Source organism: Hemitrygon akajei, chromosome 5 (genome assembly GCF_048418815.1).
Source record: "Hemitrygon akajei chromosome 5, sHemAka1.3, whole genome shotgun sequence".
Classification (NCBI taxonomy): Eukaryota; Metazoa; Chordata; class Chondrichthyes; order Myliobatiformes; family Dasyatidae; genus Hemitrygon; species Hemitrygon akajei.
Window position 1 is genome coordinate 17346266 of NC_133128.1, and position 19459 is coordinate 17365724.

A 19459-nucleotide genomic window follows, 5' to 3' on the forward strand; every position below is an offset into this window, starting at 1 on the left:
TTTGAACTTTGCGGCCTTTAAAACAGAGCGGCTAATGCATTATTTTTTTTCATGCCGCCTCATAAACATTTTGCCTCGTAACAGTAGACCAATAAAATTGATGAGTAGTTCACAGAGGTCCAATGAAATTGTACGATAAATCAAGCGCACTTTCACAATTAAATTATTGTAAATCAGTCATTTGTACTCACCCTCATCAACATGGAAAACACTCGAAGAAAAGCATTGTGCTGCCTTTATGGCAGTTATTTAGTTTATAATATTTTCGCTTAGTAATTCATTTTCTAGTTAAAGTTAGAAGAGTTTTAACTATATTTGTTTTCTGTACTACATCGCGGGATGCTATGACGTCACACCCGGTTTCGCCGCGTCTTGTGGGATACCAGTTTGCGATAAACGGAAAGGAGGGGGGGAGCGGCGGAGCCAAAACGCTGCTTTTAAGTTAAAGGCGATCAATAACTTTTCCTGGTAGGCTGCAGTATATATATTTTTTACCAGTCGTTAGGAGATATTGGAATGTTGTTCAGTAAAGAAGTATACGCAACGTATATTTAAAAGTAGCCGCGTTACGGGCACGGTTCGAAAAAAAGCATTTGCAATATGTATTTGTTTTTGTTACCATATGGATTTAATTAAAAGTTAAAAAATCCTCACGTGTAATATCTTTCTGTATAAATATCTCATATTACAACGTGGGACACCTGCGGCCGAAAATCCAGTGCGGCCTAAAATCCGGTGCGGCCTAAAATCCGGTGCGGCCTTTACAAGTAAAAAATTGATTTTATTTCTAAAATTAGAGCCAGCGGCTTTTAATCAGGTGCGCTCTGTAGTCCGGAATCTACGGTAAATAAAATAAATAAAATTACAAGCCACAGTCTACAAAAATCTCAGTTCTGTACATAAATACATTACTTTAAGCAAAGCCATCCATGACTTAAAATTTAAGGCAGTCGTCAGAAAAATGGTCAGTTTACAAGAAGATAACTAACATGGCCAATTGATGTTCATCTTTTGACAAGTTCTGTGCATGAAGGTATTTACAGCATGAAAATACCTCTTTTTTGAAGGTGAATGAGAGCCAGTCAGTCCTTGAGCTGCTGGTCTCCCACTCTCCTTGTTGCAGAAGCAATCACTCCCTCCCTCGCTAGCGAGAGAGCAGGCTTGTCTGACATGTCGAAGTATCGGGATGGACTGCAGTTTTTGATGGACACTAGATCAATGCCTCTTTGGGGACTTTGCTATTGCTGGCACGGTGGTGGGGGTAGGGGGGGTCGGTGCTTCTGCTGGAGCAAGTGGGGAGGGGGTAGGGTTGATGCTTTTGCTGCTGCTTGTGAGAGGGAGGGGGAGGGAAGATTTGCAGCTCTGACTTTTCTGTCACTCATTCTTTGGGGGTTTTTCTGTTCTGTGAATGTCTGCGAAGAGTAAGAATTTCAGGGTGTATACATTCTCTGATATTAAATTGAACCATTGATTAAACCACTGAACTAAAATGGAGTTTTAATCCATTCTTCCCAATAAAACTGAGTAGTGCTGGTTAAGCCTGCACAGCAGTACATATAACACATTCTTTTACTGGGTGGAAATGTCCTCCTGTTTCTTTGTAAAAACACCTAGCATTCAACGTGTTTTAAAACATAACTTGCAACTGTCATACAGGAACCACAGAAAATATCTCAGGCAAACGCAGACATATCTGAGATGAATGGTTAAGATCACTGAACAGAAAATGCAATCTTCATGCTGTAAAGTAACAATTAACAGTGTTTCTGCACATGACAGTCAAGAATCTGAACAGCCATTTGAATGTCTTCCCTTTTGAATGTGTTCTCTAGCAGGTTAGACCAAAACACAAATGACCAACTAAAATCTTGGTGCAGCCTGCTTTTACTGTGGGAAATGATAAGAAAGAAAACTACTGACTAATCAATGCAAGCTGACATTCTGCAAGCTATATTTTCCACATACAAAGCAAGGGAACCATGTGCCAGAAATAAGTTTCAATAATCTCTTTAGACCAAATGAAAAGTTACAGAAAATAGCGAGTATTGAAAGGAACTGCCATCTGTTTAGAATGCAATAATCAGGGGGATTTCAGGAATAAAGTGGCAGGAAATTGAATTTGAACTGATCAAGCCATCAAAATCTATGAGCATTTAATAAGGGTGACATTGAATCAGGTGAAGTTGTTGAAGCTGTCCGTATCTAGCACATGGAAAGTAGAAACATATCCCGGCAGGGAGGTTTGCTAAGGCTATTGGGGAGAGTTTAAACTAGAATTGCTGAGGGCGGGGGGTGGGAACCAAACTGAAGAGACAGAAGAAGGGGCTGTTGGCTCACAAATAGAGAAAGCTTGAAGACAGTGCGAGAGGAAGGATAGGCAGGTGATAGAGAAGGGATGCGCTCAAACCAATGGTTTGAGATGTGTCTGTTTTAATGCAAGAAGCATCACGAACAAAGCGGATGAGCTTAGAGCCTGGATCAGAACTTGGAGCTATGATGTTGTGGCCATTACAGAGACTTGGATGGTTCAGGGACAGGAATGGTTACTTAGCCAGGCTATAGATGTTTCAGAAAGGAGAGGGAGGGAGGCAAAAGAGGTGGAGGCGTGGCACTGCTGATCAGAGATACTGTCACGGCTGCAGAAAAGGAGAAAGACATGGAGGGATTGTCTACTGAGTCTGTGGGTGGAAGTTGAAACAGGAAGGGATCAATAACTCTACTGGGTGTTTTTTTTATAGACCACCCAATAGTAACAGGGACATCAATGAGCAGATAGGGAGACAGATTCTGGAAAGGTGTAATAATAACAGGGTTGTCGTGCTGGGAGATTTTAGTTTCCCAAATATTGACTGGTAACTCCCTAATATTGACTGGTGGTAAGAGAGGAGGTGTAGGGACAGGTGTAGCACTTACGCTTGCAGGGATAAGTGCCAGGTGGGAGATCTGTGGGGAGGGACGTGTGGATCAGGCAGTCGCGGAGGGACTACACCTACACCTCATCTCTTACCACCATTCAGGGCCCCAAACAGTCCTTCCAGGTGAGGCAACACTTCACTTGTGAATCTGTTGGGGTAATCTATTGCATCCGGTGCTCCCGGTGCGGCCTCCTCTACATCAGCGAGACCCGACACAGATTGGGGGACCGCTTCGTCCAGCACCTCCACTCCGTCCGCCACAACAGACAGGATCTCCCAGTTGCCACTCAGTTCAACTCTCCTTCACATTCCCATTCGGATATGTCCATACATGGCCTCCTCTACTGCCATGATGAGGCCAAACTTCAGTTGGAGGAGCAACACCTCATATACCGTCTGGGTAGTCTCCAGCCCCTTGGTATGAACATCAAATTCTCCAACTTCCGGTAATTCCCTCCCTCTCCCTTCCCCCATCCCACCTTCACTCTGTCTCCTCTTCTAGCTGCCTATCACCTCTCATAACTCTGCCTTCTTCTACTACCCATAGTGCTTTCCCCTTAGATTCCTTCTTCACCTCTCCTGCCTATCCCCTTCCCCAACCCTTGATCTTTCCTCTGATTGGTTTTCCACCCTCCCTCCACCTTCTTTATAGGGCCCATGCCCCCTCCTTCTTTAGTCCTGACAAAGGGTCTCAACCCAAAACGTTGACTGCTTCTTTCAACGGATGCTGCCCGACCTGCTGAGTTCATCCAGCTTTTTTGTGAGTCTTGATTTGACCACAGCATCTGCAGTGTACTTTGTGTTTCCTAGTCTAGAGAAATTTTGGAGAGAAGTTTTTTCATCTCTATCCCATATTCTTAATTGCCACTTAGAACCAAATCCTCTGATTGCCCTTTTTGGTACATTGGGTGAGGCAGACGTGCATTTGAGTCCGACTAAACACTGAACATTATCTTTTGCCTCTCTTTTGGCTAAATGCTTAGTTCTCCTTAGGTTCGAGAGATGTTGCCCCATCCACTCATGCTTAATGGCTTAATGATATTATGTCCTGTTTTGACCTTGAAAAAATTCATTACTCACTTCTCAATTCGGACATAAAATTTCAAAAGTTGTGGGGACCTTTTCTTGAATATTTCCATAACTCCTCCTTAGATTAAGCTTATTCTTTTTAATCCCTTACTTTCAGCTTTTTTTCTCTCTCTGTAAGTTTTATGGTTTCTTTTTGATGGGAATTACATTATAGTTTTGGTAGTAGGCATTATAATTCTTTTTTTCATTTATATTTACAGTTTTGTGGGGTCGAATGCTCTGATTTTTTTTACATATTGTAATGGTTGGCCTGGAATTTCACATGGAATAAGGTGCTGTTTCCTTATTGTTATGAATTATAGAATTGATATGTTTATTTTGCTCTGTATTAATCTTCACTTTGCTGTTGGGTTTTTTTTGTTTGTAGTTGGTTTGTAGAAATGCATTAAAAATTTATTTTAAAAAAAGAAAGAAAGAAAGGGTGCAGAGGAGATGTACAAGGATGTTGCCTGGATTGCGGAGCATGCCTTATGATATGTTGAGTGAACTCGGCCTTTTCCCCTTGGAGCAGCGGAGGATGAGAGGTGACCTGATAGAGGTGTATAAGATGATGAGAGGCATTGATCATGTGAATAGTCGGAGGCTTTTCCCCAGGGCTGAAATGGCTAGCACGAGCGGGCACAGTTTTAAGGTGCTTGAAAGTAGGTACAGAGGAGATGTCGGGGATAAGTTTTTTTACGCAGGGAGTGGCGAATGTGTGGAATGGGCTGGCAGTGACGGTGGTGGAGGTGGATACGATAGGGTCTTTTAAGAGACTCCTGGATAGGTATATGGAGCTTAGAAAAATAGAGGGTTATGGGTAACCTTAGGTAATTTCTAAGTAAGCGCTTGTTCAGCACTGCATTGTGAGCCAAAGGGCCTGTATTGTGCTCTAGATTTTCTATGTTTCTAAAAGAGCTCAAAATCCAATTATGGTTGTGCAGAAATTTCAAATACTTACTAAGCATACATTTTAAATGCTCTACTTAAAGGTAGGCATTCTAACTAGTTGCATCATGGGAGGGCTACTGCACAGGATCAGAAAAAGCTGTAGACAGCTGGAAACTGCCAGCTCCATCATGGGTGCTAGCCTCTCCCATCATCAAGGACATCTTCAAAAGGCGATGCCTCAAAAAGGTGGCATCTTTTATTAAGGACCCCGATCATCCAGGACATGTCCTTTTCTCATTGCTACCATCAAAGAGGAGGTACGAGGCCTGACGAGACACACTCAAACTTTTACGAACAGCTTCTTCCCTTCTGCCATAAGATTTCTGGATGGACAATGATTTCATGCACAATACCTTGCTAGTTTTGTTGTGGTCTATTTTTGAACTACTTATTTAATTTACTCTATATATATATATATATTTTATCGCAATTTACAATTTTTCTTATGTATTGTACTGTTCTGCAGCCACAAAACATCAAAGTTCACATGTGCCAATGATGTTAAACCTGAGAAAAGTGCTAAAAATGTGCACTATTTAAGATAGCATATTTATTTCAAAGCAGCGATTTAAATTTCCGAATGCAAACCATTTCCACATTGTCATGTAGTGATCTCATGTTTCTCCTTTAGCAGATCAGTAAAGTACCCCTAGACTTAACAGTAATGACAATTTCCAGCCTGATCCATCACAAATATTGTTCAAAACTCTTTTGCCTTGTACATGTACCCACTGTAAACTACAAGCAACTCCTTGGGTTTGTCCAGTCTCTTTACACATTAGAACTGAAAGAGTCATAGAAAAGTACAGCGCAGACACAAGCCATTCAGCCCATCTAGCCCGTGCCAAAACACTTAATCTGCCTCCTCCCATTGACTTGCACTGGGACCACAGCCCTCCATATCCCTTTATTCTCCATGTACCCATCCACACTTCTCAAACATTGAAATCGAGCTTGCACTAGCAGCTTATTCCACACTCTCACGAGCTTCTGAGTGAAGAAGTTTCTCCTAATGGTCCCTTCAACTTTTCACCTTTCACCCTTAACCCATGACCTCTAGTTGTAGTCCCACCCAGCAGGTTGGAAATTATTTTTTAGCTTTCTACTGGGTTTTCTTTGTTCCAAATTTAAAGAGTAGCAAAATTAGACCAAATGAATGTTGTGTGTAGTGTATATCTTAGTCCGCTTCTTGTAAGAGGAGTAAGAGGGGTCATGAAGTTTAATCCGAGGCTTTCAGCAGCCCTGTAGAAGTCCACAATTACAAGCCCTTACAGATTAATACTAACCAAATTTACAACTGGTAGGCTTATGATATAAAAATGAATTTTAGAAATTCCAACATAATGAGAATACCAGAGCTCTAACACCAAAAGCGTATAAGAGAGAAGTTTCTCCTTCACAGACTAAACCAGCAGTTAGTGTCTGGAATTTAAGATAATTAATCAAAGATAGATTTGTGGAAAATAAGCATCTGTTCTGCAAAGTATGATGTGAAGGAGCTCGTGAAAGACATTTCAAATTCATTTTTATCTGTTGTTACTTCCCATCTAAATGATGTATGAAAGTTTCTAAAACAAGTTGAGATTTGATAAAGGCGCCACATGGATTTACTTGGAGTGCAATACAATCAAACAGCAATGGAATTTGATACAGTTAATAAATAACAATGAACGTGTTAAAGATTTACCTGCTTATCCCCTGTCGTTTCTAAATATCACCCATAAGCAACCATTTCAGGAAGTCTGAAAGTCACCTGAAACTACGAGCGCTCCAAACAATGACATGTAATGCATTTGGTTTACGTGGTAAAGTTAAGGGGGAAGTGAACCAAATCCAGATCAAAAGGTGAATATTTTCAGAGATATAGCACAGAAACAGGTCTGACAGCTCGCCAAGTTTGCTCTGCAACCTTTTAAGGGAAATCTACATTAATCGCATTGTTAACTCATCCCCACATTCTTATCAACCCCTCCAGATCCGACCACCTATCTACACACTAGGAGCAATTTACTGTGGTCAATTAACCTAGTGAGTCACACACATTTGGGATATGGAAGGAAACCGACCTGATCGCAGAAAAACAAACTGACTCCACACAGACTGCACCCGCTTGTGCTGCCCTCACATAATCTGATCGCTGCTAGTTCACCCGTCGTATATATGACTAGGGTGTTGAAGACTTGAGCAAGTACTCTATTTGTCAATGTGGAGTGGAGAGGAGTTTGTAAACCAGGTGGGAGGATGTTGTGAATGATGAGGGTGGAGTACTGTGGGAGGGGAGTGGGACAGGGAAGTATTGCCGGGGTGTGGGGATGGTGAAGGTGCAGATGCACCCAGCCCAGAGACATGAGATAAGGTCATTTGATTCCTAACAATTGGTTTATTATTATTGAATGTCGCTCTGGTGCTTCCTGCTCCCTCCCCTCTCTCTTCCCTTTTTCTCAACCATGATTCCCCTCCCCCCTTCCCATTCTCAGTCCACAATAGAGACCCATATCAGAATCAGGTTTATCATTGCTCACATATGTCATGAAATTTGTTTTTTTAATCGTGGCAGCAGTACAGTGCAATACATAAAATTACTTTAGTACTGTGCAAACATCTTGGGCACCCAAGCTATATATATGTGCCTAAGACTTTTGCACAGTATTGTAAATCAAACCTTAATGCATTTCCTCCAAAGAGTCTTGATAAAATAATATCCGATATTCCCACTCTGTCTTAGGGACAATCTCTTAAGCCACATTCTATTCATTAATCACTGATAACTTGCTGATCAAAGTTTGGGGTATTTCCAGTTTAAGAAAATTTACAAAATACCCAACCCAAAATATCATGTGACTTTTGCATTCAAAACAGTACGCCAACCCACATGAAAGAACACTACCTTCCCGGTATCATATTCAGAAGTCATCTGAGAGAATTTGTAATTTCAAATGTAAAAGAAAAGTCAAATTTAATGAGAAGTAAGCAGTTAATGGTAGAACCCTTAAAAGTGTTAATGCAAAGAGGCACCACGGGGACAAGGTCTAGAGCTCCCTGAAAGTGGCCACACAAGTTGGTAAGGTGGCAAAGGCAGCAGATAGCGGGCTTGTTTTTAACGATTGGGAACGGAGTACAAGAGTCAGGAAGTTAAGCTGCAGCTGATTAGGCCAGATCTGAAGTTGCATTGCATTCAACTCTGGTTGCTCCACGATAAAATAATATCCGATATTCCCACGATAGGAGGATGTTGACGCTTTGGAGAGGGTGCAATAGAGGTTTATCAAGATGCAACCTGTATTTCAGGGCATATGCTATTAAGACAGGTTGGACAAACTTGGGTTGTGTTTTCTGAAGAGTAGAGGCTAAGGAGAGATCTGATAGAAGCTTATAAAATAATGATGGGCAGAGATAGATAGCCAGTGTCTTCAGGCCAGAGTCAAATTGTCTAATACTAGAGGGCATGCATTACGGTGGGGGGGTGGGGGGGGGAAGTTCAAAGGAAATGAGAGGAAAGGTTTTGTTTTACACAGAGTGGTGGATGCACTGCCTGGAGTGCTGGTGGAGGCAAATGCAAGAGAGGGATTTAAAAGGATCTTAGATAGGCTCATGAATGTGTAGAGAATAAAGCAATAGGGACTATGTGTTGGCAGAAGGATTAGCTTAATTAGTTATCATTAGCTTAATTAATACAACATAACATTCTGAGTCAATGGTCCTGTTCCTGTCACTCAACTTCACTTGCCCCATCATTGAAATGTTCCCACAACCTACAAACTCAATCTCAAGGACTCTTCATTTCAGGTTCTCAATATTTATTGCTTATTTATTTATTATGATTACCTCTTTATTTTTGTACTTGCACAGTTTGTTGGCTTTTGCACACTGGTTGAGCACCCAGTGTTGGTTGTCAGCGAAGTGGAGATGTTATTTCCAATCCGCACAGACCATTGTCTCCTGAAGAGGAAGTCAAGGATCCAGTTGCAGAGTGAGGTACTGAGGCCCAGGCTTTGGAGCTTGATGATTAGAATAGAGGGTATGATTGTGAACACTGAGCTAAGGCAATAAACAGCAGCCAGATGCAAGTATTACTATTGTCCAGGTGATCCAAGGCCGAGTGCATTGAGATTGCATCCGCTTTAGACTATTGTGGCTGTTTATGTCTGTTTGTTCTTAAACATAAACTATAGCCTTGTATTCTTTTCAGTCATTGATAGTTTCTGAGAAAATCAATTTCTCAGTCCTGCTGAAGGGTTTCAGCCTAAAACATCATCTGCTCTTTTCCTTGATGCTGCCTGGCTTGCTGAGTTCCTCCTGTATTTTGTGTGTGTCAATCGTCTCATAGTTGGGTGCAGGACTTCTTTGAATTATGCAACAGTGAATTTCCAGTATCTCAACCTAGCTGCGTGGTAACAGTTTAACTCCAGCCGGAACAGGATCCAGATGCAGCCTGCTCGACAGGCCACACACTAAATTACAATTTACTTCATTCAAGTACTGTGCTGGAATTGATTAATTTGTTAGTGCATTTGCCAATGGAAAATTAAGAAACCCGTTCAAGACTAGGTCTTTCAAAACTCGTATTAGCATCTATGTGTTGTAACTTCATTGTCCCTATAAGAATATAAATTTTGCAGGATTACCCATCACATGGCTGAATACCATACACATTTGAACAACTGGCAGTGTTGTTTAAACCATACATTGCTATTAGCACATAATAGCCACAAAATAAAATGCCTGCAGTACATGTGAATCGAGACTCTTAAATGAGATGTAAAACAGCTTGGCACATTCGAAACCTAAAATTGTGTATGTTTCCACCTGGAGTCAAACACGTGACTTTCCACTTCTAGTACTAATTGTTTATACCAATTGAAGGTCACATTAGAACTCAAAGCAATAAACTGAAAATAATCTCCGTACAAAAATCAGTTTTAATTAAGTCAAATGCAGCTAAGGCTATTACAATAAAAGCCACAATGTCACTGGTGATATGTTGTAAAACCCTTTCTGCTTTATATTTCCACCAATTGTTTTTACTTAAACAGGCAATGTCGGATATCACCTTTGCCAGCAGTGCCTGCATCTCGTGAATGAAAACAAAATTCAGCCCGAGTGTCATAAAGATAAATCATCAATAAAGGCGGACCCATAAACCCAAAGGTGATTTTATGGACAGTGTTTACTGCAACACCAGTGATCATTCCAAATCAGTTCTTTGCTGAAGTCAGCATTACCTACTGTTCAAACAAAAGCAGGCATCCAGAAGAACGCTGCCATAAACCATTGGGATAACTGGTCCTTACAGGATTGGTGCGGAAGAGTAAAGTTGCAAGACACCTTCTGAAGTCCAAGGTTACAGCATTAGCAGTGGAGGAAAATGCTCTGGCCCGCCAGATTTGCTAAAGCGACTAGTTGCAGCATTTTAAAAAATAAATAGCAAGGGATTGATTAGACATACAGTGCATAAAGAGTCAGTGAATAGAAAATAGAATTGAGTGAGACATTAATGATGGATATAATGCACCAGCTGTAGGATCATTCTGTACTGTCGATGGCAATCCATATACATGGTGAAACCTCCCAATATGCTCAAAACTGCTTCAAGGGGACACATCAGAGTCAAACTTAATATTGCTGGCATATATTTGTTATTTTATGGCAGTACACTGCAATACATAATAATGAAAAAAATAAATTACAATAAGAAATATAGTGTAAGCACATGGGTATATCGTCTATTCAGAAATCTGATGGCAGAGGGGAAGAAGCTGTTCCTAAAAGTTGTGTGTGTTTCTTCAGGCTCCTGTACCTCTTCCTCAATGATAGCAATGAGAAGAGGGCATGTCCTGGGTAATGGGTTTTCTAAATGACGGATCCTGCTTTATTGATAGAGCTAGCTGAGCTTACAGCTTTCTGATCCTGTCCAGTCGCCCCTCCATACTAAATGGTGATACAACTAGTAGAATGCTCTCCATGGAAGATCTGTAGAAATTTGTAAGTAACCAAATCTTCTCAAACTCCTAATGAAATACAGCCACTGCTGTGCCCTCTTTCCAACTGCATCAGTATGTTGGGCCCAGGATAGAGCTACAGAGATGTTGACACCCAGGAACATGAAACTGCTCACTCTTTTCATTGCTGACCTCTCGATTAGGACTGTTGTGTGTTCTCTTGACTTCCCCTTCCTCTGGTTCACAATCAATTCCTTAGTCTTACTGCCATTGAATGCAAGGCTGTTGTTGCAACACCACTCAACCCGTTGATTTATCTCACTCCATTACAAAGGGATCACCAAAATTCTTCTTTGGTGTAACACAAACAAGAGTAGATCTGCATATGCTGGAAATCCAAAGCAACACATACAATATGCTGGAGGAACTCAGCAGGCCAGGCAGCATCTATGGAAAAGAGTGAACAGTCGACTTTTCGGACCAAAATCCTTCAGCTGGTCCTGATGAAGGGTGTCAGCCCGAAACATCAACTGTTCACCCTTTTTCAAAGATCTGCCTGGCCTGCTGAGTTGAATTTTGTGTGAGTCGTTTCTTTGTTGTATTGCTGGTTACTTCAGTCACTGCACTGTAAACATTTCAAACCACTTTTATAGTGCTGCTTACACTGTAAATACATGCTGGTATTTACAAAGTACGTATTTGTACTCATTTTATTCCATACCTGTACTTCTACCTATACTTTTAAATAATTCTTATTTTTTAATACTTGTTCAATGTCTTTTTTACATCATGCTAACACACATAGCAAATTCCACTAGCATGTGTAAATGTATATAGTGAGTAAGGTTGATCCTGATGCTCTTTGCCCATTATAACCTGTGCCTTCTTATGGATCAGTCACTCTGAATCCCCTTTGCAGTGATATTCAGAAAATGGCTCTCTCTTTCCAGTGGCGCCCCTCAGTTGCAGCTCTGTAGGCCTGCTCTCTTAACCACATGAAACATGCTAGAGCAACTCTGCAGGTCAGGCAGCATCTACGGAGAGGAATAAAGAGCTGATGTTTCAGGCTGATACCTTTCCTCAGGACTGGAAAGGCGAGGGAAAGGGTCAGAATAGGAAGGGGGGCTGAGGGGAAAGAAGACAAACCAGAAGAACCCGCGGATAAGGAGGGCCGACTGTACAATGTAAATGCTATGTAAATAGTTGTTATACTGTATTGTTTAGAGAATAATGACAAGAAAAAGTAGTCTGTACATGCTCAAACAACGTGCTGGAGAGAGAACTTCCGGGTTTTCCCGATCTGCAGTTGGTTGAATCTGCGCATGCGGAATCCGTGGATAAGGAGGGCCGACTGTACTCCATAACCTCATCCTTAACAACTGGCTCCAACATCTTCACAACCACTGAGATCAGGCTAACTGGTCTATAATTTCCTTTCTGCTGCCTTGCTCCTTTCTTAAAGAGTGGGAGTGACATTTGCAATTTTCCAGTCCTCTGGCATCATGCCAGAGTCCAATGATTTGTGAAAGATCATTTCTAATCAATTCCCAATTTCTACCGCTACCTCTTTGAGAAACCTAGGGTGCAGCTCATCTGGTCCAGGTGACTTATTGAATTGAATTGATTTTATTTCTTACATCCTTCATATACATGAGGAGTAAAAATCTTTATGTCTCCATCTAAATGTGCAATGTGTAATCATGGTAATTTATAATAAATAGAACAGTTAATGTAATATAGCGTACACTCAAGTCAGCGTGAGTTCATCATTCTGATGGCCTGGTGGAAGAAGCTGTCCCAGAGCCTGTTGGTCCTGGCTTTTATGCTGCGGTACCGCTCCCGAATGGTGGCAGCTGAAATAGATTGTGGTTGGGGTGGCTTGGGTCCCCAATGATCCTTCGGGCCCTTTTTACACACCTATCCTTGTAAATATCCTGAATCATGGAAAGTTCACAACTACAGATGCACTGGACTGTCTGCACCACTCTACAGAGTCCTGCGATTAAAGGAGGTACAGTTCTCATACCAGGCAGTGATGCAGCCAGTCAGGATTCTCTCAGTTGTGCCCCTGTAGAAAGTTCTTAAGAATTTGGGGGCCCATACCAAATTTCTTCAACCATTTGAAGGGAACGAGGCGCTGTTGTGCCTTTTTCACCACACAGCTGGTAGGCACAGACCTCGTGAGGTCCTCAGTGATGTGGATGCCGAGGAAATTGAAGCTGTTTACCCTCTCAACCCTAGATCCATTGATGTCAACAGGCGTTAGCCCACCTCCATTCCTCCTGTAATCCACAACCAGCTCCTTTGTTTTTGCAACGTTGAGGGAGAGGTTGTTTTCTTGACAGCACTGTGTCAGAGTGATGACTTCTTCCTTGTAGGCCACCTCATTATTGTTTCAGATAAAGCCAATTAATGTAGTGTCGTCAGCAAATTTAGTTGGCAGATTGGAGCTGTGGGTGGCGATACAGTATACAGGGAGTAAAGGAGGGGACTCAGTACGCAGCCCTGAGGAGCTCCTGTATTGAGAGTCAGAGGATTGGAGGTGAGGGGGCCCACTCTTACAAACTGCTGGCAATCTGACAGGAAGACCAGGATCCAGCTGCACAAGGCAGGGTCAAGGCTGAGGTCTCTGAACTTCTTGTTGAGCCTGGATGGAATTACGGTGTTGAATGCTGAACTGTACTCCAAGAACAGCATTCTCACATAGGCAGGAGACGCAAAGTGAAAGAGCCTGCTGGATGGATGAGTGGGATCCTTGATCCTTGGCCCTGCATACATACTCCTGATAAATGTTCCTGATAAGATGATAGGGAGTCCCCTATGAACTCGGCCGTTTTCACAGTCCATCAATTCCCATTCACATTTGGGGGAATTTCCATGCTTTTAGGATGTCCTCCGTCTGGTAAAAGGTGCAAATAAATACACCAAAGATGAGGACTGAGCTCGGGTCACAGAGCAGTGAAGCAGCAGCTCTAACAACACCACCACAGACCCAAATTTAACTTTAAAAAAGAATACAGAACATTACAGCACTTTATATGCCTTTCGGTCCACAATATTTTTTTTATTTATTGAGATACATCGCAGAAAAGACCTTTTTCTGGAGAATGTACAAACTCCTTACAAGCAGTAGGGGTATTTGAACCCTGGGTCACTGGTACTGTAAAGTGTTGTGCTAACTACTACACTATCGGTGTACTACTCCAACATCACTCTACCTCTTCACTTCCACATAGCCCTTAATTTTTTCATTCATCCAGGAGCCCAAGAGTTTAAATAGCCCTGGTGTAATCTACAACCACTCCTGCAAGGGCGGGCGTTAAGGTATCAGAACCTTCACACACATAAGTAAAGGAGGGAAATTACAAGCATACTTAAAGGAGTACATGGCTTCAAGTTCATCCCCAGAGTATTTCAAAGAAATGAAAACTCTACACCATTTTATATTAAGAAACTTTGAAAGCAGCATTTTAAAAGTCTACATTGTACACATCTGGTATAAGATTTGAACCTTATGATGCCCATGAGATAAAGAATAAATCAGAGCTGAGCCAGTGATTTCTTCCAGATGTTAACTTCTTCTGAGGTTACAAGAGGTTAGCTTGATCACTGGGAAAACTATTGATGGACTCTTGACATATTTTCCTACAAGAAAGATCTTAAATAAATGCAAGTTGCTATTAATGTTCACGCTAATCCACCAAATGCACTGACACATTCTTGGCTTCCTGAGCATGCCAGAATGGACATTTTGTTTACATGCTACAAAAACCCATCAATTCAAATCTCAATCTGGGCTCTCCAGATGCAGATAAATTTGAAAACCAAGATGTAAGATTATAGAGTATGGAAAATATCAAACCAAGTTCTACAAAATCAAGTCCCCTTTCTCAGTATTATGAGCAGGGGTGAAAAGAATGTGATTTGTGGCTAAAAACACAGCAAAGGTAGAAAGAGTCTGAACATCTGTGCACTCAGTATTTTAAGAACAAACTTACATTTAAGCAAACGCCTTTTATATTCTCAAGGAATCATGAAGAGCTACACAGACAATTAACTGTGTTTTAAAAGTGGAAACTGGAGTGTGCAGAGCACATGGAGCACTCACTGAGGTCCAGCAAATGGGATAAATGATCAGATAATCTGTTTCCGTGACGTTGGTTAGAGGAAATATTGACCGAGTAGGACATTTTGTTACCTTGAATACGAAATCACGATGGATTCCCAATCTAACATGCAAAATACATCATTTCTGGTAACAGGAGAGTTCCTTTCCACTGTATCGAATCATCAGCATACTGCGTTCACGGATTCATAATATAAAATCATTTGTTTTGTGGCAGCAGCTAAAGATATAAAAATTACTATATATCACAAATTGAACCAATAGTTTAAATCAAATGAATAACTGAGTAGTGTTCATGGACCATTCAGAAATCTGATAACAGAGGCGAAGAAACTGTTTTTAAGTTGATGAATCACCATCTTTGGGCTCCTGTACCTCTTCGCTGATAGCAGTAATTGAGCACAGACACCCTGTTTTTCCTGATTGAAGATTTCTGATTATTTATTGTCATTCTTCAGTACACGAGTGTAAAGGAGAATGAAATAATTTGTTATTCCGGATTTGATGCAGCATAAAAAAAAGACAATAAATATAAATGTAAAAGCAATCCTATCAAACAGAATATACAAGTGACTGCTGAGTGCAACTGTACATCGTACATACACAAGATGAGCACAGATATTATATATAGTTGGTGAGAAATAAGAAGCAAGACAATTCCGAACAGTTTTACACACTGCGGATTCAAGCATACAAGATTTGAGATGCCAGAAATGGCCATGAGTGAAAATGAAACAAATTTACTACTTCAACAAGTTAGGAACTACAGGAATTTGAAGGTATCAACCATCATCTTGACTGTTACAATGAAAATGAAGACTTAGAGGATGTGATTGTCAACAGCATTGTATGAAGTACTATCTGCACTAGGTGTCTGCGGTGATTTTGTTCATGAGTTCCTCTGTCAATAACTATTAGGAACTAATACATAGTTTTATAGTACTGTAGCACCACTGGCAGTGTTCTCATTTGTTCTGTATTCCATTTAAATACATAATTTGTAACTCAGCGTAGCTTTTTATACATTTTTATCTATTTCCATGAAACTTCGCCTAATTAGGTCAGCCACTTAATTAGGCCAAAATGTATTGATCCCGATGTATCCTAAGTGGAGAGTTATTGACAGAGGGATTCATCCAGTGCGTGTGTGAACAAAATCAGGCCCCTATTGCCGATAGCCTTCATACAATGCTATTGACAATCACATCCTCCAAATCTTCATTTTCATTGTAACAATCAAGATGATGGTTGATACCCTCAAATTCTTCATGGTTCCTAACTTGTTGAAGTAGTAAATTCATTTCAATTTCATTCGCAGCCATTTCTGGCATCTCCAATCTTGAATGCTTGAAGCTGCAGTGTGTTAAACAGTTTGGAATTGTCTTACTTCTCATTTCTCATTAACCATCAGTGACAAAATCACTGTTTATCAAACACAAACACACACAACTGGCACTATTTAAGAAAAGCTTGCTTTAAGCACGGTGTAGCGTCTAATGGCACACAAGTGCATGACTGATACTAGTTAGAAAATGTTCGGTAACAGTCTCCTGTCCCAATTGTGACATTGTGTCCCAAATAAAAAGAAGGAATCCCATCAATTTTCTCAACTGTTTCTGTTCTTTAAGAGTTGTGCCAAGTAACAGCTGCCCTGATGGACCAGTTAACCAGAATCAATTGTGTGTGTATCTTTATTATATCAAAGCTTTTAAAATTAAAACAATTAATGAAAACTACAAATTCACCAATCTGGCACTGTTTAATTCTTTTTCACTGATATTCCTGTAATTGCACAAGTGATTTTAAGAGTTCCTAGACTGTAGACACTGATTACTTACCTTTAAAAAGTTATGAAAATATTTATGTGTCTACTACTACGAATGGCTTAGAAAAACTATTCACTATCAGAAGCACATCATCGAATTTTTCACTTCCAAGATTAAGTGAACAGGACAGTATTCCTTCCATTGCCTCTATATACATGATAAAATATAGTAAAACAATATATAAACCTGTAAATGTGTTCTGCTATCTCTTTTGAGGATGTCTGTGAAGAACAAGAATTCTAGGTTGTATATTGTATATATTCTGATACTAAATGGAACTATTGAAATATCCCTGTTGTGCAGTCGAAACTACTTCCTCAGTATGAACTAGAGTATTGTATTAAGCAATATTGTTGAGCTAGTTAAAAATTAGCAACTGTAAACCCATTATCTTATGCCCAATACTAAAGTTTAGGCTTTCAACTTTGACATTGAGTTTGTCTTGGAGTGAAATCAATGCTTATTTTGATAAACAACTCATTCTGACAAAATCTAAAAATAGCTTTCTGTGTCTCATTTATAAGAATTTGGAACTCAGATCTTAAAATACATCATGAACCCACTGTGCAATTCCCACAACCAGGCAGGGCGAAGTAGGAAAGATGTGGAATAGAGGTTTCTACATAGTGCAATCAAAAGTTAATCATACATGCATGAAGCAAGAGAATTTAAAATGAAGTACAGGGAGGGTAAATAGACCTTTCTGTTTAAATTCAAGAAATTAGACAAAAAGTCTCACTTCACTCTGCATGGAAGGGAACTTCATGAAACAATGCCATCTCCAAATTGTTGGGATTTCCCTTTTCGTTACGAAGGGTAGTTTCATCCAAAGAAGCCAGAACATCAAAGCTCAAAGTAAATTTATTATCAAAGTACATACATGTCTACCCTGGGTTTCATTTTCTTACAGGCATTCACAGTAGAACAAAGAAATACAATAGAATTATTGGAAACTACATCTGATACCTGGTGAAAGCTGTAATACAAATCAGTTTTTGGAGATCAGGAACAGGAGCACCAATAGAAGAGAAAATCTTTAGGCCTGCATGTCACTGTTTTCTATATGCAAATACTTAAGAATGTAGGAAATCAAAGAAGAAATTACATGAGGCACAAAGAGGAACTAGGGGCATTTAAGCTCAGAGCTTGGCATTTGGATCACAGAAAAATGGAAGGCTTTGTAGGAGGGAAGGATTAGATTGATCTTAGAGTAGGTTAAAAAGTCAGCATGACATCATGGGTCAAAATGCCTGTTCTGTAATGTTCTCGAACTACATTCCAAGCTTGAGGTATCACCTATCACCCACCAGTTCTTGCTCCACCATGTCCATTGACAAATTTATAGGGGTTCTCAGCCCCTTTCCTTCCAGTCCAGATGAAGGGTCTTGACCCAACAAGTCATCTGTCCATTTCCTGCCATAGACGCTTTCTTCAGTGCTTTTTGTGTAACTCAAAAAAACAACACATCTTCCATCTGGGCACATTGCAGCTTACAGAACTCAAAACTGAATCCTCAATATTGGGTAACCTGCTCTTTGTCTGTATCAGGAGTGGCCACTCATCCCTGCTATTCCTTTCTTCCTCTATTCTTTTGGTCCAGAGGTCAGCGAGTCCGGGGATCAAAATCCCCAGGTGGATGAGGCCAGAGGTTGAAGCCCCGAAGTTCACAGCATGGGTCTGTGACTCCAGAGGTCGGAGGCCCGACGTCTGTGAGTCTGGAGTTTGGAATCCCAACATTTGTGAGTTCAGGGCTTCAGTCTGGAGGCAACCTGTCCTGGGTTTGGAGGCCTGTCTGTGATTTGGGGGGGGTGGGGGGGGGGTGGTTAGGGTGGGGAAAGGGGTTTGTTTTGCTGCTGTTGCTGGTTGTATGTTGGCTGCATGTTGTTCTGCTGAACGCGCTGGGCATGCCATGTTGGCGCTGGAACATGTGTGGTGACAGGGCGAACTGAACCCCAGCAACATCCTCTGACTGGGTTGCTTGCTAACACTACCGCCACATTGAGAGCCAAAGAGCCTATTCCTGTGCTGTACTGTTCTACATTCCATGAAATATTAGCTGTTTCTCTTTCCACAGATGCTGTCTGACCTCCTAAGATTCTCAGTAAGTACAACTTTAACCTTTACCCAGGGTAAAATCTCCAAAGTGCAAGTTTATGGAATTAATAGTAGATTTTATACTTTGAACGGACATACCCGCCTCTGGTGTGCCGCAGATTGTGTTTGGATATTTTGTATGGCAGTGTCCGTTCTCCCAGGTTTTCCAGGTTCCTCACCACGGCTCCATTTTCCAGCAGTGCCTCTACAGTTCGCCGGAGGACAGCAGCCGTCTCAGGCTATCGGGAAAACAAGGATGAACGGGAAGGTGGAAGAAGGAAGGGGGCGATAAAAGAAAGAAAATATCAGTTGGAGTCCAATGTTCACAGCTACAAAAAGAACATTCAACATCTTATTTGAAAGGAGCAAGCAGTCTTGTAAGATACTTGCTTTTAAAGTCAAAACATTGCATCAGCTTGTACAGCCATCATTTTAGACCTTTGAAAAATCTGAAGAACATAATATTTCAGTTATCTTTCAGTATCTCATTGAAGTGATCATGGGAGTAGACAACCAAGATAGAACCTTCAAAGTTCAGAG

At 40.9% G+C, this 19459-nt stretch overlaps 1 protein-coding gene across 3 annotated transcripts in view; it reads right to left on the reverse strand.

The window, feature by feature from the left end:
• The window catches only part of mrps6 (mitochondrial ribosomal protein S6), a 92864-nt gene that overhangs the window by 17725 nt on the left and 55680 nt on the right, over nt 1-19459 (reverse strand). For all 3 annotated transcript variants that reach the window (XM_073044865.1, XM_073044863.1, XM_073044864.1), the window contains exon 2: nt 19019-19158. In XM_073044865.1, coding sequence (XP_072900966.1) covers nt 19019-19158 — 140 coding nt within the window. The remainder of the gene's footprint in view (nt 1-19018; nt 19159-19459) is intronic.